The 26,987-nt window shown below is 44.1% G+C and overlaps 1 protein-coding gene across 1 annotated transcript in view; it reads left to right on the top strand.

Moving 5' to 3' along the window:
* The first annotated feature begins 3,153 nt into the window (after window positions 1–3,153).
* TRAF3IP2 (TRAF3 interacting protein 2) overlaps window positions 3,154–26,987 on the top strand; it is a 40,056-nt gene continuing 16,222 nt past the window's right edge. The window contains exons 1-4 of the mRNA XM_056125453.1: window positions 3,154–3,253; window positions 4,388–5,218; window positions 19,773–19,965; window positions 26,710–26,888. Coding sequence (XP_055981428.1) covers window positions 3,154–3,253; window positions 4,388–5,218; window positions 19,773–19,965; window positions 26,710–26,888 — 1,303 coding nt within the window. The remainder of the gene's footprint in view (window positions 3,254–4,387; window positions 5,219–19,772; window positions 19,966–26,709; window positions 26,889–26,987) is intronic.

The following is a 26,987-nucleotide window of genomic DNA, read 5'->3' as shown; positions in this document are numbered from 1 at the left end:
CTGTGAGGCGAGTGCATCAGCAGCCTTATGGCACCTTCAGACTTCCAGATACCCCCAAGTTGCTGCTGGGGTCTGCCTTTGGCCAGACCCCAAAAACTTGGGGCAAAATTTACCAAGAAAGTAAATTGCCAAAAGTTAGGTATGTGGGAGACACACCCACAAGCCACCTTGGGCTCAGCTGTATAATTGGAGGCATGGCCTCTCTTGTTCTTTATTGAACTGCTTAATGGCCATGATCCCAGAGACTCAAACAAATCTCAAAACCCAATAGCTTTTGGCAGAAATGCGTCTAGTCCCCGCAGTATCGGCACTGGGCCAACCCAGGTTTTGTGCCTTGGTCTATTCCCCCTGGCGGCCCGGTGGCCGCCATCCTCCAGAGGCCACTGGATGGGGGTGGAGCTGGCACTTTCCTCCCCACCCCAATGAGACCTTGAGTTGTAGCCCACGAACGGCCTCTCTGGCTCCTGATCAAGCTGATTAATGGCCATGATCCCAGAGACTCAGAAACAAATCTCGAAACCCAGCGGCTTTTGGCAGAAATGCATTCAGACCCCACAGTAGGTTAGTGTCGCCGGGCCACCCCAGTGGGGAAAGGATGCTGTCCCTCCACCTGCTCCCCCTTGGTGGCTCAGTGGCCACTATCCACCAGAGGCTATTGAACAATCAGGTTTGGGCCCTCAGTGATGAGACACGCGGGGCCTCATGGGATGGGGGTGGAGCCGACCCTTTCCTCCCCACCCCACGAGACCCCAAGTCGCCGCCCATGAACGGCCTCTCTGGCTCCTGATCAAGCTGCTTAACGGCCATGATCCCAGAGACTCAAGAACAAATCTCGGAATCCAGCAGGTTTGGGCAGAAATCCCTCCAGATTTAATTGTTAAAATTTTGGAATTTCAAAATCACGTGGCCACTACTGCAACCACAGGACATCATATGTTATTCTTAACCAGGAATGGGAGACAAACTGTCTACTGTTGCCTTTTCAGCAGATCTGAGTGTTGGGGTAAAAGCCCAAATAATATGGTGTGTCTGGTGTCAAAATATTGAATCTGATCAAAGTAGAGAGTAATGTGGAAATCATCTGTCCCACAGGTAGGGGGAGGGTATAGGATGGGGGTATACTGGGGTATTTGGTGGTGGAGAATGGGCACTGGTGAAGTATGGGTGTTTCATGGTATGACCGAGACTTAAACCCGAAAGCTTTGTAACTGCTCTCACAGTGATTCAAAAAATAAAATTATAAAAAATGAAAAAAAAAAACTGCTCTCACGGTGATTCAAAAAATAAAATTATAAAAAATGAAAAAAAAAGAGATACACAGAAGAGAGGTAGATACTTAGTAGGACTCAGTAATTATTTATTGTCTTGAAATTCTGAAAGTGATACATTCAAAATTGATCATCTCATTCTTTTCATAAGGTTAAAAAAACCTAACTTTTCTTAAAGTCCATTCATGGTACAATGCATTTTGATGATTAGAACATACCACTTATTCCTTTTTTTTTTTTTTTTGGTTTTGGGCAACACCTGTCTGACTCAGTGCTTATTCCTGGATCTGGGCTGAGGGATCACTCCTGGTGGACCTCAGGGTACCATGTGGGGTACCAGGGTCTAATCTGGGTTGATCAAGTAAGGCAAGAGCCTTACTTGCTGTATTATTGCTCCAGCCCAACTTCTTTTCAGATCAGGTTATGTTTTGGTTTGGTTTTAGTTTGGCGGCTACCCCCAGCAGTGCTTTAGGGGATTACTCCTCTCTTTGCACTCAGAAATCACTACTGGTGTGCTCAGGGCACTATATGGGATACTCAGGATCAAACCAGCCACAGGCAAAACAGGTGCCTTATCCACTGTCATATCTTTCCGTCTCCTTAAATCAGTTTTAACTATAAAATTCTCCTCATAGAATGGCCTTCAGATTTCAAGTTGTGTGTGATAACCACACTGGTTATTTTTATTAAGTGAAGTCTCCTGAGCTAGGAGAGTAGACTTTCTTAGTGTGTTGAGGGAAGCCAGGGAGAATGCTGTCCAGGTGGTCCTGAAGTGGAGGAATGAAAATGAGTTGATTTAATAAGAATTGACCGGAAGGCTTCCTCTCCTCAGTTGGTCTACTCATTGCCTCTTTTTTTTTCTCCCATTCAGTGGTGGGTCTGCAGAAAACACTTGTTCCTGGCCAGATGGAGAGCATGTGGCATGGCACCACCAATTGCATAACTGCAGAAAAGCTGTCATAAAGAAAGGGAAATAAGGACTAACATTTTAAAATAAGAAATACTCATGTGTGTCAGGGGAAAGTCCCCCTGTGCATTTATACAAGGTTTTATCCATTCAGGTGGTGAGAAATCTTTTCTGCAGAGTCACGAGGCAAAGTATTCCCACAACCTAGAGACAGGGGGGAGGACAGGCTGAGTCTGGGAGGGAGGCTGGACAGAGATGAGAAGCTGGACTTGGCTGTGATGTGAGTAACCAGACAAAGGTTATTCACAGCAGATGGTACATATGATACCAAGTTAGGGTCAGACAAGTGCTCAAGAACATTCATTTATCACAAGTACAGAGCAAACCACAGTCTCGCTCAAGAAGCAGTGAAGATACAGTTGATAGAAAACTGCCGGCTCCACTTCCTCCAAGGGATCTTATTTAAAAGTGCAGCTTGGCCTATTGCTATTAGAGGGGGTCCAGGACTCCAGGGCAAGTAAATCCACATATTCCAAAGCATATCCCAGAATAATAGTTGATATACAAAGAGACTTTAGTACACGGTAACCCGCCGTCAGTGTTTGTGGTTGAAATCTACAGAGATCCCCAAATAGGAAACTAGAACCCCATCACCAGTGGACACCATCTCTGTTATTTGGAGGAGGGACTGTGCAGGGCCAACTATTCCATATTTTCACAAAAAGCCTTGTTCTAGAGCCTTCTGTCTGTAGGCAAAGCTCCACCCCCAACACCACCCGCTGCCTCTCACTCCTCTGTAGTCTCCTGGTCCCCCTCCTCTTCCTTTCCCCTTGACTCTTGGCATCTTGGGGCATCATCACCTCCAGTTTAATGATATGGGAGGTAATATTCTTTCTCACTCTACTATTTTGCTTAGAAATCCATGGTTGCCTGGACAGAGGCTAAGTGCTCTGTGGGCTGACAGCTACTTGTGCAGCCATGCTCATTCATGACTCCAGCACAGGGCTGATGGCCAGGGCTACCTTAACTGCAGGCACAGTGCTGGAGGAAATTAAGTTCTCCAAACAACCTATAATCGGTAAGTGGGAAATGTCACTATGACCTTTTTCTCAGTGCCTTATTTCAACTTTTCAACAACGTTTTCCTTTGTGTTTTTTTAGACTTTAAAAGTTGGGGACCTTTAAAGAGATATTACAGCACACAGGGTCTTTGCCTCACACACAGTTACCAGTATTCAATCCTCACTACCCCATAGGGTCCCTGAGCCCCAAAGCCCTCCAGGAGTAATTTCAGAGCACAGAGCCAGGAGTAAGCCCCGAGCACCACTAGGTGTGGTCCCAAAACAAACAAAAAATTAGGTAATTGTTAACACAGAGCAAATTTTTTCAAAAGTTTAAAGAATGAAAACTCTGCTTCTCATTCCTTTATCCCAACTTCATTGCGTCCTCAAAGGCAATTAATATAACATGCTTGGTGTATCACCCCCATATATGTATCAGCTCCCCAAGAGCAGTCCACATTGCTATCATTTCTCTCTCCTTCTCATGGGACTGTTAGTGTTGCCCCTCTGGAGCCTGACCTTGTTGGTAAATTCTTATACCACATACTGGTTTGGCTTCCTTTTTTGAATCACCTTCCAGAGAAAAAATATCTTCATGGGGCCTAAGGCAAAGCATAGGGGTTAAAGTGCTTGTCTTGGGGCTGGAACAATAGCACAGTGGGTAGGGTGTTTGCCTTGCATGTGGCCAACCCGGGTTCGATTCCCAGCATCCCATATGGTCCCCTGAGCACTGCCAGGAGTAATTCCTGAGTGAAGAGCCAGGAGTAACCCCTGTGCATTGCTGGGTGTGACCCAAAAGGCAAAAAAAAAGTGCTTATCTTACACGTGGGTGACCTAGTTCTATCCACAGTACCACATATGGTCTTCTGAGCACTGCCAATAGTGATCTGTGAGCACAGAGCCAGGAAGAAGTCCCAAACATGGTGAGGTTTGGCCCCAGAACTAAAAACAACTGCTGCATAAACCTCATAGCTGGAGGCCAGGCTTACAGCGTGAGGTGCTGGGGTTGTGTGGAAAGGCCAGTATCACACCACTGTCAAGTTGAGCCACCTCTTGAATGAGGTCCCTGAGGCCATAAAAAGGGTGGGTGGGTGGGGAACCTCATGAAATTATTTATCTTCTGAGGCACTGGCTTGTTTTCTCTTGTTGCAGAAACTAGAATGAACCGAAGCATTCCCGTGGAGGTTGATGAATCAGAGCCATACCCGAGTGAATTATTGAAACCCATCCCAGAATATTCCCTAGGAAAGGAACCAGTACTACCTGCTCCAGATCAAAGGAACATGGCCCCCTACAGCAGGGCCACCCCCCAAACCTCTCCCTCTTCCTCAGGAGACTTTTCTCAGGCTCACCCACCTCTGAAACTTTCCGAGCACCAGCGGCCCATGTCCCAGCGGATGGCCCAGCTGCGCACGAGAGTCCTGGAGGAAAGTGAAGACAGCTTCTGGAGGAGGCACCCAGATCCTGGCAAAGATTTTCCTTCAGGATCCTCTGCAGCTAGTGAGCCTGACACCGTGTCTGTGATCAGAGGTCACCCCGCAGAGCATCAGTTTTCATTTACGGATAAGCATCATCCATGGCTAGAATCTCAGCTTCCGGCAGCTTCTCCTGACACTGGCCATGACTCAGACAATTCAGACCAGAGCTTACCTCAGACCTCAGCAGAGTCCTGGGGGAATAGCCAAGTGACCATGCAGCGACCCCAACTGCACAGGAACCGAGTGGCCCCAGATCTGCCGACGATAGACACGGGGTATGATTCACAGCCCCAAGATATCCTGGGTATCAGGCAGCTGGAAAGGCCCCTGCCCCTCACTTCAGTGTGTTACCCTGCAGACCTTCCCAGACCACTGAGGTCCAGGGAGTTCCATCTGTTTGAAGCGCCGAGATATCCTGCACAGATGCTGCCTCCCAACCCTTCCCCGCATGCTCAGTGGAACAATCATTACCGCTGCCCTGGAGAACCCGATCACCAGGTGCCATGTAAGTGAACTTTCCTGACTCAAGACATTCTGGGTAGGGAAGTGTGTTCCCACAAGGGTCTCATGGTGTTGCCTCCTGTTCCTCCATCAGCACAGATGGGTCAGAATGTGGGGAGGGAGCTGGGGAGATAATGACTCAAAGGGCTGAGCACATGTGTTGCATGCAGGTGACCTGGGTTCTGTCCCTGGTATTCTACATAGTCCCCTGGACACTGCTGGGTATAGCCCCTGAGCAAACAAGCTGTTTGTAGGACATGCTCTCTTTCCCATAGAGGCTTTCTGGGTATTCTCAGATTTGCAAGGAGCTTTGGAAGAATGCCTGATATTAGCCCCAAAGCCTGACCCACTGAAACATGTTTCTCAAGGAACCTTGAGGGATCAAACAGAATCTTGTCTCCATTGCTGTTTCCCAAAGTGAGTGATATGCTGGCACTTGCTGGAACAATTGGTGGGGGTGGGAGATGGGAGTGAATTCGTAGCCTCCATGGAGTGGAGGGTGCTAGAGACTCAAGGGCTACTGAGTAATTAATTTCTGAAAAGAGGGAAGTAGAGCAAATAAGGTTTGGGAACCACTGGTAGGTTTGTTGAACCGGAACCTGTCCCAGAGGCAGGAAACTAGCCCATGTGTCTCTGCAGCCTGACTTCTTGCACTGTAGATTTTCACCCCATGCAAGGCTGTGTCACTGACTGTGGAAGCAGTGGTAAAGGGCTTCTGTACATACAATGACCAGAAAGTCGTTCAAAATCAATCATGGAATGAATCCAGAGTGTTTCTGGCTTTGCTGGCTCACATGGCATTTCTCAGGAGAAAATGGGCTGCAGGTGGAAAAAATGTAAAAGAAGCCCTGTTCCAGAAAACCTGTTTGTTTTTCCTAATTCTTGAATATCTAGATCCTTCTTCTCTGCACACATCTGTGCTTCATTTTTTTCAGAGAAAAGCACCTTTATTCAAAAGTGACAGAAAGTGCTGGAATGCCACTGAGGCTCGGGGTTCATGCCATGACAAGAAGCTGGAGAGACTTCCGTGGTTCTGTTGCTTAAGCCCCTTCCAAGTCTTGAACCACCCACACATGCCATCTACACGCCAGCCAGGCCCAGAGATTGGCCATCATCTCTCTGGCCCGGCTATCTCACATCTGGGTGCATCTACCCAGGCCCTTTTCTCTCTAAGATGTTCTTTCCCTGTTTGTGAATTTTCCCCAGGTCTTGTTCTCTCTCTTTTTATAATAGTTTTTTTTATATCTTATTATGTGCCATAGGGTTTGCTCTTTGCATATTTTAAGAGAGCATCTCAAAGAACTATAGTTTATGTACAGAGTTACACTGAATTCATTGTTTGTGTCATTAAAGAAGTAATTGTCCCTCTGAAAAGTTTCCAGATGGTTCCTCTGTTCCCTTGTGCCCTGCTTCATGACAATAACTTGGCATTTCTTAGGGAGGGGCCCTTCCTCAGCTTGCAAACCTTTGCACATGAGCAAAGGTGTGTTTCCCATCCATAATTCCTAGCATTCAGTACAGTGTCAGCATATACTGACTCAATTCTTTATTTCTGAATGAGTGAATGAAGAATATGTATCAGTGCAAGTGTGCATTTCTGAGCATGATAAAAAAATCTCAGATTGAGATCAAAGGGCCGTTGCAATTCTTGACCTGAAGACTTTGCTGAGTCCACCAGAAAAGAATTGTAGGACTTTCCAGATGAAACACAGGGCAGTGAGATGTGGTGTTTTTCTTAGCAAATGAACACAGTGGGGGGAAAGCAGTTCATATGGTCTGACTGGGGTCCAACAAATTTATAGAAATAACCACAAATGCTGTTAAATTCATAATGTGTGTTCTGGTAGATGTACACTTAGCACAAAGCCTCCTAAAGTGGATGAAATACATGGTAGTTCATCATTTGGAAAAGGGAAAACTGGAGGTAGAGAAATTTAGCTCAGAAGATGCTTATAAGATACAGGGTGAGAATGAATGTCAGGTTAGGAGTGAGGCCAGGCCCTGGGAAGAAGCCAGACTTGGGGAGAATGTGTCTCTGGGTACACAGCTGGGACCTAATGTGTTGGGCAGCAGGAAGACAAATGACTGGGGGTGTGGCTGCCACCACCTGCTCCTAACAGCATGGTGTGTGGTGTCAGAGGCCCACAACAGGAATTATAGAAGCAACCCTCCAACATTTCTAAGTTACAAAGGAATAATTTGAGGTTGGGGGAACTGGCAAATATGCCTGGCAAGTTTGAAGTTCTGACACCTCATGGCCCCACCCCCTCACCACTGGGTGTACCCCTGGTGGCCTTGGCAGTGCAAGGTCTAATGGCACTGCATCACCAGGCTGGCCCAAGTTTTGATCTCCCAGCCCTGTTAGCTAAGGATCGCCAGGGGTGGTTCCCATCTCCCTGAGGACTGCTTTAGAGACACTACCAAAAGGGATAATTTGTGAGTATAGTACCATAAATGACCATTTTTTTTTAGCATTCTACACTCTGCATCTGTTTATCTAATTTTTTTACAGTGCATTACCCTTCCCTTTCTTGCTGTTGTCACATGACCAGGAATTAGTTGCCCATACTTGGTTGTAGCACTCACACCCTTGGTAGCAGTGTCTTGGCTTTCATACATTTTGTGTCCTAGTGATCCCAAAAGGCAGTGAAGTTGAGACTGTGCTCAAAGCATGTGGGGCAATACTGTGGGTCAAACTGGCTATTTCGCACCTATGAGGCATTTGCTTTATCCCTCAGCCTGTCTCTGCTTTTAAAGATGCTGGTGCAGGAATATGGCCCAAGTGGTGGAACACATCCTTGGTCACATACCCTATCTCCACTCCAGTCAAAAGAACCAAAAGGTCTGGGCCCCATAAAAATAATAAATAAGTTCAGGGAAGTGGCTCGAAGGACTCGAGCATGTGTGGTCATGCAAGAGTCCTAGGTTTAACCCCCAGATTGCACAAGCACCCCCCCCCAGAGTAACCCCCAGCATCTCTCAGGCATTGACTCAGCATCACAGGATAGCCCCAGAAGCAAATGATAATAAAGAGAATTTTTTTACCATAACATTAAATTTATTCACTTTGAAATTTGAAATACACCCAAAGTTTAATTCATTTTTCATCACTCAAATATAATTTCTCATTGGATAAGCTTGATTTTCCCCTTATTTATATGTTTAATGTAAAAGTAAATAATACTCAATGATAGCCAATGTATTTTATCCAGCATCTAAATTTTAAAGTGCTACATAGTATTTCATCAGTGGGATCTACCAAATTGTTTTGCTTTTTTTTTGTTATTGATTTTTAGGTTTTTGTTTAGTTTGGGAATCACCGCCTGGCAGTTCTCAGGGCATACTTCTGGCTCTGTGCTCAGGGATCACTCTCATTGTGCCTGGGAGACCATATGAAGTGCTGAACTATGTGTCCAGTCCCTCTACCAAATTGTTTTGAATTTGTTATATACGTGTATATACTGTAGCACTGTAGCACTGCCCTCTCGTTGTTTATGGATTTGCTTCAGTTGTTTATGGATTTGCTTCAGCGTGCACCAGTAACATCATCTCCATTGTGAGGCTTGTTGTTACTGTTCTTGGCATATGGAATATGCCATGGGGAGCTTGCCAGGCTCTGCTGTGTGGGCGAGATACTCTCGGTAGCTTGCCGGGTTCTCCGAGAGGGACAGAGGAATCGAACCCGGGTTGGATGTGTGCAAGGCAAATGCTCTACCCGCTGTGCTATTGCTCCAGCCTATATTTAATTTAAAAATAAATAATATTCAGTGATAGCCAATGTATTTTATTTTATCCAATGTATTTTATCCAGCATCTAAATTTTAATGTGCTACATAGTCTTTCATCAGAGGGATCTACCAAATTGTTTGCTTTTTTTGTTATTTTTTTTAGGTTTTTGTTTTGTTTGGAGGCCACCACCTGGCAGTCCTCAGGACTTACTTCTGGTTCTGTGCTCCGGGATCACTCCTCGTGGTGCTTGGGAGACCATATGAAGTGCTGAATTATGTCTCAAGCCCCTCTACCAAATTGTTTTGAATTTGTTCTCAGTTACTAGATGTTTTGTTCTTTATTTTACTATTTTAAGGGGCCTCCAAGGTATGCTCAGTAGCCCAGGTGTCACTCCTGTGATATGGGTCCAACTGTGTGAGCTTGACTGTCTTGTACTTGGGCTGTTGATGCAATGCATTCCTGCCCAGTGGTGTCACTTGGGTTCAGGGATGCTGGGCATCACCAGGACTATACCCCCACCCAATGCTCAGGTCATGAAGTGCTAGAGATTGAACTTAGGTCCCCTTGCATTCAAGCATGTGCAGTATTCCTTTGGGCCATCTCCACAGACCATGGGGGACATTTTAAATAGTTTCCCATTTCTGATCAAATAAGCAATGATATGACACATTGTAGACATGAGTTTTTCTCTGCACTTCTAATTAATTCTTTCTATTAATGTGCAGAAATGTGAATACTTAGTCAAGGCTTTGTGATGGCTTTTATCTACTAACAGGTGAAAGCCTCATCATGATAGAGGAAGAGAGCAGTGATTCATTATAATTTGTGGGTTCCGGGATAATCTTCCACTTGAGAATATTTTTTGTTGAAGCCGGAAATGGCACCATTAGCAATGTCGTCCTTAGAGGGAGGCATTGCCTGCTCTAGGCAGGCGCTTTTCAAATGCAGGCCCTGGGAACACTTTTAGTCTCTAATGCATGTTGACCTGCCTTCTTTCATCAGGTCTCCTCCACTTGTTCTCTCTCAATTATTTTGTTCCATTTAAATTGGGAAGAAACTGGTGTCTAGGAACTTCTGAGTGAAGTAAGAAGATAAAGCTGATAAGTGAGAACCTAGAGAGGCAAAGGGAAAATTCATAAAAGACATGCAGTTATGGGGGGCTGGAGATATAGGACAAGAGTTGAGGCACTTGTCTTACATGCACCTATACCTGGATCCTGCCGTAGCACCACCTAAGGTGTTTGGTGTCTCCTAAGCACCTCCACGAGTGATCCCTGAGCACAGAGTCAGGAGTAAGCCCTAAGTACAGCTGGATGTGGCATCCATAAGCTGAACGGGACCAGTTATGGGACTCCATGATAAAGTACTTGCTTTGCATATTTTAGACCCTGATTTTGATTCCTGTTACTGACAAATGAGAAAAATAATAACTGAGCTTACCATAACTAAGAAATGCAAAATTCTTAAAGATATCTTTTTTCCTAATTAGATATGCAAAAATTAAAACCACAGACAATATCCAGGTCTAGTGAGTTTATGGGGCAAATGTACATTTCCATCTTGGTGGAAGCATAAATGGGTAGAATATTCTAGAAGTCAATTTTTATTTGTGATCAAATTTAGACCATCTGTCTTTCTTTTAGGTATCTATCCTATAGGAATATTAACTAAGCATATAAAAATATATGAACCAAAACAAGGATATTTATTGGAGCATTGTTATATTAGAGTAAACATGAAAACAAATGTTTATCAATGAAGGGACAGAGAAGTCATTTGAGATTTATTTATACAATGGACTACTAGGCCTCCATACATGATATATCACATCTTCTGACATTAAAAAAAAAAAAGATTAAGCAATTGGACTGGGGATATAGTTCAAAGGTCTGGAGTATATACTTTGCATACTGGAGACCAGAACTCAATTTGGCCTGGGAGTTACTGCCAAGCCCTGAGGCTGTAGCAACACCCAAGTACCAACAAGTTAGGTCAAAAAAGGGGGGTAAAGAGATAGTACAGTGGCTAAGTGCTTGCCTTGCATGCTGCCAATCCATGTATGAGCCCCAGCACCCCATACGGTCACGCAAGCCTTACTGGGAGTGATCCCTGAGCACACAGCCAGGAATAAGCCTGGAGCACTACTGGATGTGGCCCACAGACAAACAAAAAGTGGAAAAGTAGAATGCAAGATTGATCCCATAGATATGGTTTTGTTTTGTTTTCTATGCTTCATGCTAGAAATTGAACCCAAAACTTTGTGTGTGTGTGTGTGTGTGTGTGTGTGTGTGTGTGTATGTATATATATATATATATGTTATGGGCTGTACCATGAAATAACGCTTATGGTTTCCTGTGTATTAAAACTATATTTTTGTTTTTTTGCTTTTTGGGTCACACCCAGCGATGCTCGGGGATGACTCCTGGCTCTTCACTCAGGAATTACTCCTGGCGGTGCTCGGGGGACCACATGGGATGCTGGGAATCGAACCCAGGTCGGCTGCATGCAAGGCAAATGCCCTACCTGCTTGTGCTAAAAAACTGTATGTATCTAAAAACTATAGGTTAAAAAATCTGAAAGGTGGGCTTAAGTGATAGTACACAGCTAGGATGTTTGCCTTGCATGCAGTCAACACAGTTTTAATCTCTGGTACCCACATAATCCCAAGTCCCACCAGGAGTGATCCCTGAGCACAGAGCCAGGAGTAAGGCTTGAGGACCACTGGGTGTGGCAAAAAAGAAAAGGAAAGAAAAGAAAACTGAAATGATTTTCTTGATGACTAACTGTGATCTTGGGGTGAGGGCATAAGAAAGAAGGTGATTAAGATCAAGAAGAGATGGGTAGATTTTCCTCACAACATTGTGCATTTTCATTAAATTGCTCATACCAAAGAGATATTACTTTTATAATTAAAAAATAAGGAGACATTAAAAATGGAAAAGTAAAGTGAAGGGAGCAAGAGAGAACACACAGGCTCCCCCATAAGCATGTTGCCTGCGTCCAGCTGCGAAGGAGAGCTGACGGCAGAGAAGGTCAGGGCTGGACCAGTGTGGGCAGGGAAGCCCAGTGCTTCTGGCACTCCCCCTGGGTTCTCTAAGCCCTAAATGCTGGTGAGACCTCCAGCAGCAACGGCTCTTGTGTGGGTTGCTGTGAGGCTTAAATGAGATAATGTGTTCAAGTCACTCAGGAAGTGGCAGGTTTGTGATAAGCCCTCAATCACTAGCAGCAATTAGTTATTATTGTTGTTATTTAAAAGGATCCCGCGTCCCAACCCTGCAACGTGCCCTTCTACTTCCAGAGCCCTCTCACTGGCACTGATTTTAAGCATTCAAAGCAGGTGTACAAATGCTTCATTTCATGTCAGGGCTATAACTGCACTTAATTGCCAACAAAACCACTTCAAAAGAGCTGTTCACCTAAGGGATGCCGGCGCCGCTGGCAGCCCAGGCTCCGTGGCTCTATATGGCTTTAAAAGAGCATTACTTCTTCGTCCGTTAATGAAGCTATAAATAACTCATGATTGCCATGCAAATGGCACACCATGGCCTTTGCAAGGTACAGAAAAAATGGTGGCTGGACACCCCTTTCATATGGTTTAAAAAAAAATAGTTCTCCAAGCAGATAAAAAACGAGAAGTAGAACAAGCCTGTTTCCCCTCTCCTGCCCCGCCCTGGGAAGCCTCTTACTGCCTCAGAATCCTTCCCCTGAAGGTCACCAGAATACAAATCGTGAGTGTGCAATCCAGTAAAGCTCATGATGTAAATAAATGGGTGGAAAGAATAGCATTAAGCTAAAAAGTCCTTATTTTACAATAAAATTCTTGCTCTCTTTACCAATAAAGTGGAACACCTGCCTTCCATTGCCCATATGGACTACCTCCCCTGCACCAAAATTTTTTTAAAAAACGGTTCACATATTCAAATGTGTGCACAATTAAAAGTAAGGAGAATACAAATTCAGTAAAAGATACTAAATAAATAGGGTGTCTTTCATAAACTATAGCTGTTTACAGCTGTAGGAGTTCCTGAAACCATTAATACTGGCCATTCCCCCCCTCCACCCCCCCGTGGCTCAATTGTATTCTATCATCCTCTCTTTTGATAGTTTGAAAATCAGATTTTATTTTTGTTCTCATAAACTCTTTTAATACCATTCTTAATAAGGGAGAAAAATGTTAGACTGTCTTGACTAATAGGTGGAAAACCTCATTCAGGATTTGGTTTACAAATTCTAAATGGTAAAGATGGTATAACTAGGCCAGGAAGATCCCAAGATTGACAAATTATATGAAGTCTGGGCACCTATTTCTGACTGGATGAGATTAGTACTTTTGTTTGGGATTAACCTGCCTCAGAACTGAGAGGTGGCTACACTAACAAATCCATTTTCTTCCCTAGCATCCACCACCTTTCATTCTCCATCACATGCAGAATAAACTCCCATGGCATAATTTTAGGCCCCTATAGCGACAAGTCAATATGGGGCGATATTTTAGGGTGCTGCTCTGGAGTCTGCTGTGGGGGTGGCTACTGTCTTGAACGCTCCCTTTCTCACACTAACAAGTGTGGGTTTGTGTTTTAAAACAGACACCCACAGACCCAGAGATTTTCTTGCCATTTATTTTGAGCTAGTCAAGGAAAACTATATCCTATTTGTCTTTGCTTCACTGCTTGCCAAGCTGTAGAGGTTCAAGAAATATTTATTGAATGAATAAAAAGAAATAAATCTGTCCTTTCCTTTCTGGGGAGAGGAGTGACCCTAGTTCAGAGGAGAGGTCTTGTGACATCCAGCCTGGGAAAGGCCATCTGTAACCGTCTTACAGGAGAGGAGGGACAGAGGAAGGTCAGCGGGATTTGGAACTAGCTTTCACATTCATTTGCCAACTCATTCAACCAATATTTGCCCAGTTGGGCACTGGGTGTACAGTGGCGAATACAACTTACACCTGTTTCCATCAGGTCCACGGGCAAAAGGCATGGGGGAGGTGGCAAAGAGTGAAAGATTTGCAAGCAATGTACAGCGTAAGTGCTATGAAGGACAGAATGTGGTGGTGGGACAGTCATTCTTAGGATGTCAGAGCAGGCTTCTTTGGAGATGTGATGGATTAGCAGGGATAAGATTGAGGAGCCGGCAGCTTGGCAGAAGCAAGGATGCCCCCAGCCCACCAGCAAGGCTGGGACAGGAGAGGGCAGGACACTCGAATGGTATTTCTCAACATTTATTCGACCCTGGTCCTCTGCTGACCTTGTTTCCTTCCCATGGTTCCTCTGTCCTACTGGTTGACCTTCTAGTCTTATGCCGTGACCTTCTCTCCCACCCCTGCCCCGTTAATCTGATTTTCACCTGTGATCCCCTTGAACTATCCTGGGGGCCTACAGACCCCATTTGAGAAACGTCACCCTGGAAGATGGAGGTTCCAGAGCGTGGTAAGGAACTGGGATTTCACTCTGAGCTCAACTTCTTTAGAAATTGAATGCTAGGATCCTCAGTCAGAAACTCTGAATAACACTTGGCTTGTACTAGGTATTCAATGAATGTTAGCTTTTATATATATATGTAAACATAAATGTTTATATTACCCAACTAGGTATGTACCCAGCAAACCTAGTTTTCATTTAGTAACTTTTCCATACAACTAGCCAAATTCCAGACAAACCTGACAAATTCCACTGACAAAAGGGAAAACATGTTTTAGTTTGGGGCCACAAACAGCAGTACTCAGGGGCTAGTTCTGGCTTAGTGCTTGGAACTAGTGCAAGTGCCCAGAAATCCAACCCAGACCTCAAGCAGGCAAAGCATGTGCTCCAGCCCTGAAGAGTTCTCGCTCTAAACAAAAAAGCTTAGTCTCAATGGGTCCTCTGATATTCAAGATTTTATTTTGTTAATTTGTTTGTTTATTTGTTTGGAGGCCACACCTGGCTGTGCTCAGGGCTTACTCCTGGCTCTGCTTTCAGTGATCGCTCCTAGCAGACTCAAGGGACCATCCAGGGTACCCTGGATCGAATTCAGGTAGACTGCATGCAAGGCAAATGACCTATCTGCTATACTATTGCCCGGGTTTTGTTTTGTTTTGTTTTTTTTATTTTCAAATGTTTCACTGAGGTTATTTCTTTGTTTTAAGGAATCACAGCACAGCCTGAAATGCCCTAATTGCCAGTAGCCTAATTTTAGAAATAGACGAGGTGGATCATTTTCATCTGCTCACATAAACCCGTGTAAGTTTTTTACCACAGGTGGCGATTTCAGAAATGAAAGTTACAGCTAATCAAACACTTAGCCCACATGCCTTAGTGATTTTAATGATATGATTTGTTGCTATGAGACAAAAACATGTTGTGCGGGAAATAATCTCTTAGACATCATATGACCTTGATTCAAAGGCTTTTGATTAACAGCACTAACATCCGTGGTTTTTTTTTTTTTTTCTGGAAGAAACACAAAGCCTATGATTAGAGCTTGGTAGCCCTTTTAAAGCAAGTGAAATAGTATTCGACATTCATTAATAGCTTTGAGAAGCAAATAGGGTTCCAGACATTAAAAATGTTCAAGGCCACAGGTAGCCTTTCTCCTCCTGTATCTTAACATTCTCTTTCCTGTTTTCCAGAGGGAGATACTGAATGAAAGAAAAAAAAATCCCCAGTGGTCATTAGATGACTAGTAAGCCAACTGTATGGCCAAAATGACTTACTTTTCTCTCTGTGCATGGAGCTGGCTGGGGGTGGGTGCAAGCTTCCGTCTTTCCTTGGCTGAGCACTCCCTGTGAGCCAGCACTGTCTCTAGGTATGCGGGGGCCACACACGGCTGTGCTGCTTGCAGAGCTGATGCAACGGCAGAGAAGATAGATAAGAAGTGATTCACACACATTTACACAATCACATGGCAGCTCCAGATACAGTAAAAGGGGAGGAAATAAAGCAACTGGGAGAAGGGGCGGGCCTCTTTGAACCAGTGGTCTCTGGGCTGAGTTGTGAATGACAAGCTGTCATTCAGTAAGTAGGCAAGACAAATAGGGCAAAACCATTTTGAGATGAGAGGATGGCAAACTCAGGGTGAAGAAGGGAGAGATTAGTATGGGATGTTTAAGACAAAAAAAGATGGTCAGGGTAGCTGGGGGAGCCTGTGAGTGTGGAGATGAGGTCGAAAAGAGCAGGATGCCATCTTACAGGGCACAGTGAAAAGTGCAACAGGGGATGGAGAGATAGTACAGCAGATAAGTGGCCAACTATAGTTTAGTCCCCAGCACTGCATATGGTCCCATGAGTTCCATCAGAATGGTTCCTTAGCTCTGAGCCAATAGTAAACCTTGAGCAAAGCTGGGTGTGGTACCCAAACCAAAAACAAAACCCAAGAGAGTACAACGGGGGATGGAAGTGCAAGTGGTGACTAAAAGGGATAGTGCACAGCCTTTGCATGAAAAAACTCAAGTTGATCCCCAACACCATATAGTCCCCTGAACACTACCAGGAATAGTTTCTGAGCAACTCATTGGGAGTATCTCCTGAGCGCCACCAAATGTTAAGACAAAGGAGAAGAGATAAGATGAGATGAGACCGTATCCAGTTGTAGCCCAGCTGCCATGGGCTTTCAAACACTCTGAGCAGAGAGCCAGGAGGAGCCCCTGAGTACAAGTGGAGTGGACTGGTGGATGTGGCCCAACATACCCCTCACCCCACAAAGACATCTGAAAGTAGGACTTGTCCCTCTGTGGTCACTTGCTGGCAGTAGCCCTTTTGTTTTTTTTCTAGCTGGAGAAAGAGCAGTGGTTAAAAACCAGCCCTCTTGTTCTGAAACCTTCACTAGTGATCTAGACCTCCCCGAGAATAGAGCTCACCTGACGCAGAGGCTGTCAAAGCAAAACCTGAGTGGTGTCCGTCTTCTAGGTGTTAGGGTCCCAGTGCTCTCCACACCCTGCCTCCTTTACCAGCAGGATGGCTGTGCTAGACATCAGCTCCCTCTAGCTGCCCCCACCCTCGACCCTCTCTAACCTCATGCCCATCAGGACCAGGAGACAAGCTGGTAGAAGGGGTAGGATCATTTTCACCAGAGGAAGCAGACAGGGAGGTCCTGGCAGGAGCCACAGTGAAACAGACCACAGACTGGAATCAGGGACCCTGACGAATCTGAGATCACCTTGGGCACACTTCCAGGCTCATCCATCCAACAGGTTCCCAGAGCCCTGACACTGGGTTCTTGAGGGCAGCCATACTAATGAACACAACGTTTCTTTATCTTTTGCTCTCTACACCAGTACCCTAAAGTAAAGCAAAGACACATGCAGTGAAAGAAAACTAACGAGGCAGCCCTAGGGGATAGGTTGGTAGCCAAAGTGCCTGTCTAGCAAGCATGAGGCCACGAGTTCAGTCCTTGGTGCCACCCACATGCACTAAGGACTGTCCCACATGTCTACATCAAACCCTGAAGACCCCATGGCTCCCAGCTTCTTACTAAGCCATCAATAGATGCTTCTTTCATTCCACATCCTGGTTGTGGCCTTATCTGGCACTTTCTTGATCGCTCATAAAGCTTACCAGCTCCCCTTCCTTTTTGCTGTTGTTGCAATGACCAAGGTCACACACTTGGCAGTGGTACTGCCACTTCTGACTTGTCTGTGGTACTTGGAGGGGTGCAGCACACATTTTGGCTGTGGGGCTCCTGTGCATTCTATTTGTAGTGGCCGTGGAGATTGCTGTGGTGCTTACACATCTGCTCACTCCTGGCTGTGGTATTCATACATCTATTGTAGTAGTGCTCTCTGAGGTCACACATTTCAGTGTGCTCACATAGCCCTGGCTGTGGTGCTCAGAGATTTCATACTTTGTTGCTACCCCAGGGATCCCAGATATTAGAGTTGCTGGGACTGTACTCAGTTCATGTGGGTGGCATCAAAGATTGAACTCATGGCCTCAAGCTTGCAAGGAAGGCACTTTGGCCACCAACTCATCCCCTAGGGCTGCCCCATTAGTTTTCTTTCACTGCATGTGTCTTAGCCATAGAGCAAACAGACTTGATTATTACTTTATAATCAGGAGGGGGAAAAATAAGACGTTATTTATTTTTCAAATATAAGCCAGGGAAGTGATTCAACAAAGAAGCACATGCCTTGCATGCATGAGACCTCGGTTTGACCCCTGGCACTACAGAAAAAATACAGCTCAAATAAGGTTCCTGGGCAGGAGAGAACTCCGTGGACTGGAGCACATGTTTTGCATGCAGAAGGCTGGGATTTGATCCCTGGAACCAAATGGTTTCCTAAGCTCAATCAGAAGTGATCACTCCCCCGCCCCTACACACACACACATACCCAGCACAGAGCCAAGAGTAGCCCAAGTACTGTCAGGTGTGGCCCCAAAATAGACTAAACAAAAACTAAGATTCCTTCTTGCTCTAAGTGATTAGGGTCCTTCATCCAGCTTCTGCTTGGGCAGAGATAGCACTGGATGGGGCATCATGGGGCCAGAAGATTTTCTTTTGTTGGGTTACCCCCCCAGGCCTCTCATGCCTCTTGGAGACTGGACCCACACCTAAGGTGTATCCCACCCCTTACCTCTCAGAGTCCTCAACACCTGAGCCCTTGTGGTAGATGACACCTTCCATATGTCACTTCCAGTCCTGGCTGTGGCCCCACCCTGCCCTCTTCTAATTGCCCTGACCCGAGTGAACAGAGAACAAGACAGCTGGGCGGTGATGCCAGCTGATTGGCTGTTCTCCAGGGACAGGAACCAAGTGCTCATTCATTTGCTCCTTCTGAAGAGGGAGTGGAGAGGTATGGGGAGGGCTGGGGTGTGGGTGTGTCCCCATGTCATGGGGGTAAGTAGTAGGGTAAGAGAGACTCTTCATGGTTAGGTTGTCCTGTGTATTTTATTAAAATAGGAGCTTGGGTGGAATTTGCACTTTCTGATTAGAACACAAAGCAGGAAACTGCACTTAGAATTTTAGTTTAAAAAGCCAGTTTCACAATAGCCAAAATCTGGAAAAAACCTGAGTGCCCTAGAACAGATGACTGGTTAAAGAAACTTTGGTACATCTACACAATGGAGTACTATGCAGCTGTTAGAAAAGATGAAGTCATGAAATTTACATACAAGTGGTACTACATGGAAAGTATCATGCTAAGCGGAATGAGTCAGGAAGAGAGGGACAGACATAGAAAGATTGCATTCATCTGGGAATATAAAGTAACAAATTGGAAGACTAACACCCAAGAATAGCTGAGATAAGTACCAGGAGGTTCACTCCATGGCTTGGAGGCCAGCTGCACATGCTGGGGAAGAAGGCAGCTCAGATAGAGAGGGGAACACCAAGTAAAGGGTGTTAGGAGGATCCTCCCAGGATGAGAGATGCATGCTGAAAATAGACTATAGACTGATCATGATTGCCACTCAATGCCTCTTTTGCAAACCACAGCACCCAAAAGGAGAGAGAGAACAAAAGGGAATGTCCTGCCATGGGGGTGGGGTGGGATGGGGGTGGGGAGGTGGGAAGGATGCTGGGAGCATTGGAGGTGGGGAATGGGCACTGGTGGAGGGATGGGTACTCAATCATTGTATAACTGAAACCCAAGCACAAAAATTTGTAAGTCTACAACTGTACCTCATGGTGTGTCACTAATAAAAATTTTAAAAAAAGAAGTAAAACAAATAAAAAAAAGCGAGTGACTCAATTTAACAAAAATGATCAAGTCAGTACTAGCACAGATAGGTAAACCACTGTGGAACTCAAAACTGGCATCTGGAACCTCCAGTTGGTAATCAAGGCAAAAATTGTTCTGTGCTTCCTGTCTTTTCATGAAGAAACCAGAATAATCTGTCCTGTTGTTATCTTCACCTAGATGGCCAAGAGTACCCTAGGGCAGCCTACCAACAAGTGGTCCAGCCAGCCCTGCCCGGGCAGCCCCTACCTGGAGCCAGTGGGAGGGGCCCTCATCCTGTGCAGAGAGTCTTCTTGAATTATCCGAGTCCCTGGGACCAAGAAGAGACGCCTGTACATAGAGACTTCTCCCCTCCAGGGATCCCAAGGTACCAGTAAGTATACTGACTCTCAGATATTTTGTTGTTGTTTTGGGACCACATCCATTGATGCTCAGCACTTACTTCCTTGCAGTGCTCAGGGGACCAAATGGGATGCCGGGGATCAAACCCCAGGTTGGCCACGCACAAGGCAAATGCTTTACCAGCTGTACCATCTCTCTGGCCCAAATTCTCAGATCTTCTTTTTTTAATTTATTTTCCCACTTTCTTTAAACATTGTGGTTTACAACATTTCTTGTGATTTGTTATTGGCATTCAATATTCCAGTGCCAATCCCACCATCACTGTCTCCTTCCCGCCACCATTTCTCAGATATTTTTAATGTGTCAAAGAATTATCCCTAGCAAAATGCAAGCAAGAGGCCTCAGTATGGCCTGAATATGACTATCTGGACCCACCAGCAGGCAGAGAATCTCCATGAGTGTCCCCTCAGCACTACTTGGGAGGGCTCTCTTGGTTTACAGACCTTAGTCACCTGGTTGGTGACTAAATCTCACAGGGAAATAATAAAGTCTGTTCAGGTCAGGATGAAATGAAAGCCAATTACCAACAATCCCTGCACCAGAAAGCAAAGTGCTTAGTGACCTCCTAGTCAAAACTCTTAGAAGATGCTCAGTCACACCCCTCCCCCTCTTCACTTTCAGGTTACCCAAGATTTTTGCTCACAAAATAGATTTTTCTTATTTATCTGAGACTGACTTCCACCATTAGGAACTTGGGCATGGTTTATTTATATTTTTTTCTGTTTTTTTGGGGGGGGAGGGTTGGGAGTGGGGGAGGGGCTGCAGGGAGACCTACACCCAGAGGTGCTCAGAGGCTATTTCTGGCTTAGTATTCAGGGTTCGCTCCTGGCAGTGCTTGGACAACCTTCTGCAATGCAGGGGATGAAATCAGGTTCAGTCATGTGCCAGACTTAACTTCTGCATGATTTCTCCAGCCCAGGAAGTTTTTTGTTTATTTTTTTGTTCAGTATCTCTAATTTGGTAACTATTTATTTTGAAATTCTAAATTTAATTAGTTAGAATAGAAATAACCTGGGTGGTTTTTTTGGTTGGTAATAAAATCATTCACACATGTTGAACACTATGATTAGATCTTTTCTAAAGATCTTTCTGAGAACAATACTCATTTTCTTCCTTCAGTTATCAATCACATTTCTCTTCATTATATACATACACGCGCACACACACACACACATTGGTGGGGGTTCTATGTCAAGATTTTGGGCCTAATTTATGGATGTAAATGATATAGAAAATACACATATTAAAGGAGAACATACTAATTTATTACCGAGGGGTTTCTTTTCTTTCTTTTTTTTTTATCTGTAATGGGCAGTGCTCAGGGACTAAATTTGTCTCATTGCTTAGAGGTTGGCCCCTGGGGAGTCATAAGACACGGGGGATTGAACCCGGCCTCTTTTCTGGGAAGCATGTGTTCAACCTATTGAACTATTTCTCCTGACACTCAGGGTGCTGCCTAATTTATGACAAAATTGGAGAGTGCCTGAACTGTTTGCTCTTGCTCAAGCACAACTTATATTTACTGTTAAAAATAAAGCTGTATTTGTTTTGAAAATAGAATGAGATAGGAAGATCATATTAAGATGAATTTTTCAGAAAAACAAAAATGGTAATTAGCTCCAAATTTCGAAGAGAAAGAAGAATGGGGGATAATGCCCAGTTTCCTCACAGATAAGGCCTGTGCTTGCTTTTCTTTTACTTGGGAGTTCACACATTCACTGATTTTCTTTCTAGACCAGTGCCTTTGTCTTTAAGCAAAACAACATCAATTTTAAATATTGGAAATAAGTAAACTGTGGTTTTACAACAGGGTAAGCTTTGTTGTTAAATAAATACCTAAAATTCTAAGACAAAATGTAAGCAGCTCTGTGAAATAAATTGGGTGTTAAATAGGATAGGCAGCAGTCATTTTTAAATAAATTTTATTTTGAAATGCTTTTAGATTTACAGAAGAATTGCAAAGGTAGTACAGCGTAATTGCTTTTGTACCATCAATATAAGCCTGCTATGGTCTCCTTGGACTTATTTTATCATTTTAGAATAATGAAAAATAAGTTCAGGTAATAAAGCTAATTCTCCTCTTACTGATAATTTGAAAAAGAAGCTTAATACAGAAAGTTTATTCTGCCATTAATCTTCATGATGTTTTCATATGGAAGTTTTTTAATATTATCAAGGATTTAACATATTTTTATCTAATGAGCAGTCATCTTTTATAACAACCAAGCAACTTTGGGTATAAAGGGATTTAATGCAAAAGATAGGGAGCAGACTCCCATTGAATCAAAACATTCTATAGGAATTTTTAGATTCAGAACATTCACATTTAGAAACATAGTACAGTTTTGATTTTAGATTTAGAACATTTTGTTCTATTTAAAGCAGTTTGACTTTATAACATTTTGATTTTAGAAATTTAGAATATTTTGATCTTAGAAATTTAGAACATTTTGATTTTAGATTTAGAATATTCACATTTAGAAACATAATACAGTTTTTGATTCTATTTGGTTTTCCTTTAAATCCTGTTATATAAGACTCTCAGGATTTTTAATTGCTCTTTGGTTCAAAATATGAAACTATGGGGGGCTGGAGTGATACCACAGTGGGTAGGGCATTTGCCTTGCACGTGGCCTGACCCGGGTTCAATCCCCAGCATCCCATATGGCCCCTCGAGCATGGCCAGGAGTAATTCCTGAGTGTGTGAACCAGGAGTAACCCCTGTGCATTGCTGGGTGTGGCCCAAAAAGCAAATATATATATATATATACATATATATACATATATGAAATTATGGAGAGGAAGCTTATGAGGCAGAAGGTGCATATTTTATCCCCAACATTGCGTGACCACCCTGAGCATGAAGCCAGAAGTATCCCATGAGCAACACAGGGCATAGCCTCCCCAACAAATGGTATATAAGTGTTTGTATGTGTGTGTTTGTACATATATATATGCAGTATAAAGGTAAAGGTAAAGGCCCTCCCGTTGATCGTCGATTTGCTTGAGCGGGCCCAGTAACGTCTCCATTGGAGACTTTGTTGTTACTGTGTCTGGCATATCGAATACTCTTGGTAGCTTGCCGGGCTCTCCGAGAGGGGCGGAGGAATCGAACTCGGGTCGACCATGTTGGCCGCATGCAAGGCGAACGCCCTACCCGCTGTGCTATCGCTCCAGCCCCATATGCAGTATAAAAGCTTGAAATTTTTTAAATACATTAAATGAATCAATAAGGTATTAAAGCTGAGTAAATGCATATGTATTTTATAATTAAAACATTTTTTTGAATTGTATTACAGGTCCAAAAAGATCATAATTCAGGGTAAGGGCACAAGTCTTGCATGAACAGGGCCCTGAGCTGAATCCCTAACTGGTTCCACAGGAAATGCCAAATATAGCCAAGCATGACCTAGGTGGCTGTGGTGTACCTTTCGGCCTGAGTAGCTCCACTTACCTAGGCCTGAGCATTGAAGCACCAAGACAAGCCGGTCAAGCACCACTAGGTCCCCACTATGCTGCTTGGGAGCCCCACCCCTCAAATGTATGCTATTAAATAATTTTAGACACAATAAATGACAAACATCTAGGTAGAAATACCTCAATCTTGTTCTCTCTCTCTCTCTCTCTCTCTCTCTCTCTCTCTCTCTCTTTCTCTCTCATCTTTAGGTTTTTGGGTCACACATAGTAATGCTCAGGGGTTACTCCTGGCTCTGTGCTCAGGAATCACTCCTAGAGAGCTCGAAGACCCATACGGGATGCCAGGGATCAAACCCGGGTCAGCCTTGTACAAGGCAAATGTCTGTCTGACCTGCTATACCATTGCTCCGGCCCCTAATTCTCTCTTTTTTTAAAATTTAATTTTTATTGAATTATCATTGACTCACAGTACTATGAATTTTGAGGAGCTTGACTGTAACTGTCATCACCGCAACCACTAATGTTGCAGTGCCACCCCACCACCAATAAAACCCCTCTCCCATTTCTCCCTCTTCCTTCCTCCCCTTGCCCTCTGGTAACCCCATAATTTTCACTTTGTTTAGATGTTGGTTTTGCTATTTATTGCCAGTTTGTTTTCTCTAGTCATTTATGTTCCACATATGTGTTGAATCATCTAGTAACTCATTTATTTCACTTGGCAAAAATCACATCAAGTCCCAAATATTTTAACTCAAAAGATAATATTTCATATTTTTAATTTGTTTTTGGTAGTGGGGAGAACTTCCTAAGCAGTGCTCAGAAGGTTCAAGGGCCCTAGGCAGTTTTCAGCCAACCAGGCTGGAGGTTCAGTGCTAGGTTCTGAGTATACAGTAAAAGAGGTCTCCAGGACTATATCTGCTAGTGCTCCAGGGACCATGTGGTGTCAGGCATCAAACCCACTGTAATGTCTCCTGGCCCAATTTCAACTTTTTTCATGGCAGAATAGTATTCCATTGAGTATACAGAACACAGCTTCTTTATTCAGTCATCATCTGTAGGGATTTGGGCTGCTTCTGTGTTTGGAATTGTATATAATGCTACTAGGAAAACAAGAGAACTCCTGTATTCTTTTACTATTTTAATCTTCTTCTAAAAATCCTTCTTACTATCTAAAATTTAAAATATTGACATACTGCCACATTTTCTTCAGAGTTTCTATAAAAAGAAATAAAACATTGTAGGCACAGGTTTAGTCCTATAATCAGTTAGGATTCAGTTATAGAAAAAAATGAATAACTCAGTGCAGGAGTGAATTTAATAAAGGCAATTGTATACTTAAAAAATTCAGGAAGTGGGGCCAGAGAGATAATACAATAGGCAGAGCATTTGCGTTCCTTGCATGTGTCCAACAGGGTTCAATTCTTGGCACTCCATAGGGTTCCCCAAGCCTTGCCAGGAGTGATTCCTGAGTTCAGAGCCAGGAGTAAGCCCTGAGCACTGCTAGGGGTAGCCCCCAAACAAAATAAAGCATAATTCTGGAGGTTGGAGGAGAGAATTCCAGGCTGGGATTCTAGGAATGATCCCAAAACAACACCACAGAACACAGAGCAGGACTCCATAGAGGCTGCCACCTGGCATAGTCAGAGAGGTGGATGATGGATGACCCAGCATGTCACTCTCCCTTCAGGCCCCTTCTCCCTGGTATAGTCTACTGAATCTAACATCTAATCTAGCATCTAAGCCCTGAAGCCACTGTCAAATCCACTGGCCAGAGCTGGGTGTCTCTAGCACTGAGGAGCTCTGATGGGACTCTGGGATGCTTCCCGAAGAACACTGCACCCTCTGATGACATTTAGCAACAGAAACCACAGAAGGGGCTGAAGCAGAGTCTGTGTTTCCTTCTGCCTTCCATATCTCACACAAATGCATGAGACTGTTCTCAGCAGATACTGAAGTCAAAAACAGCAATCGAGATGCCATATAACAGTGTGAATAAGTGAAAGTTATTTAGAGAGTCTTCAAAATCAGATTTTTCATCCATTTACATGTATATTTTTGGTCTGGAGGGAATGCACCCAGCTTGGGGGCTATTCTTGGCTCTGTATTTGTGGGACCATGGGTGCCAGGAATTGAACCCAGCCTTTGCATGTGCCCAGTCCCATCTGGATATCTCCAGCCTTTACATCCATATGTTAATAACCTAAGTATTTTATACCTACATCACCTTTTCTATCTTTTGTTTATTTATTTATTTATTTTTAAACAAGCACAGCAGGTAGGGCGTCTGCCTTGCACGCAGCCAACATGGCCGACCCGAGTTCGATTCCTCCGCCCCTCTCGGAGAGCCCGGCAAGCTACTGAGAGTATTCGATTCGATATGCCAGACACAGTAACAACAAAGTCTCCAATGGAGACGTTACTGGGCCCGCTCGAGCAAATCGATGATCAACGGGAGGGCCTTTACTTACTTACTTAAACAAGCCATTCTGTCTGGCTGGCTTTTATTTTTATTTATTTATTTGATTTTTGCTTTTTGGGTCACACCCAGTGATGCTCATGGGTTACTCCTGGCTCTGCACTCAGGGATTTCTCCTGGCGGTGCTGGGGATATAGGATGCCAGGGATTGAACCCAGGTCGGTCGCATGCAAGGCAAATGCCCTACCCTCTGTGCTATTGCTCCGGCCCCTTTTCTACCTTTTAATACATAATTAAATGTTCTTTATCATGAACTAAAAGTCCTGTTTTCTTATCTGAATGCCTGATGTCACCCATCAACTTGTTTGTGAGTAATCTTGTTTTGTGAGTAATAAACTTGTTTTGTGAGTAATCTTCTCTTCCATGTGCATAAGACTTGTCTACCAATTAGTTAGTCCAGGGGTCAAAAAAATGAAAGCCCACTTCCTTCTTTTAACTCCTAACACAGGCCCTTACAATGTCAGCTGACTAAACTGCATATTGATAGAAACTTCATGGAGCAACTCTCATTCCTCTGTCTAGAAAAGTAATAGAGGCAGAGGAGAGAAGTAGCTCCCTGGTGCTCTCCCAAAACTTTCTGCACTTCAAGGTTTACCTTTATAAGAAATGACAATTTAAGGTCAGAAGGAGAGTACAGGGATTAAGATGCTTGCCTTGCACGTGGCAGACCCTGGTTTAATCTCTGTCCCCTAAGTAGTGCCAGGAGTGATCCTGAGCACAGAGCTAGGAATAAGTCCTGAGAACCACCAAGTATGACACAAGTACCCCAACCCCTACAAAAATAAAGAAATGCCTGTTTACTTTAAATGTATTCTTTTGCAGGGATCCACCCCACAAGCCGCCACCTAACAGAGCCAGAGCTTCTGAGGAGTCCTTGGAGTGTCCCGGGGAGCTGAGAGCACAGGGACCCCAGGCTTTATCCCCAGCTGCTGTTCCTAGACCCCCTAGTAACCTTCCAGTCAGAGGAACCCTAAAAACCAGCAATTTGCCAGAAGAATTACGTAAGTTGTTTACAAAGTTGCTTTTACGGCTTTCTTGTCAGGCCTTACATTTTAAAAACGTTTGATGGCTCTTCATAAATTGAATATTTCTCCTGTACA

This window comes from Sorex fumeus, unplaced genomic scaffold (assembly GCF_029834395.1).
Source record: "Sorex fumeus unplaced genomic scaffold, SorFum_2.1 ptg000054l, whole genome shotgun sequence".
NCBI lineage: Eukaryota > Metazoa > Chordata > Mammalia > Eulipotyphla > Soricidae > Sorex > Sorex fumeus.
Note: the sequence above shows the minus strand (reverse complement) of the source record. Positions and strands in the feature narration are given on the sequence as shown.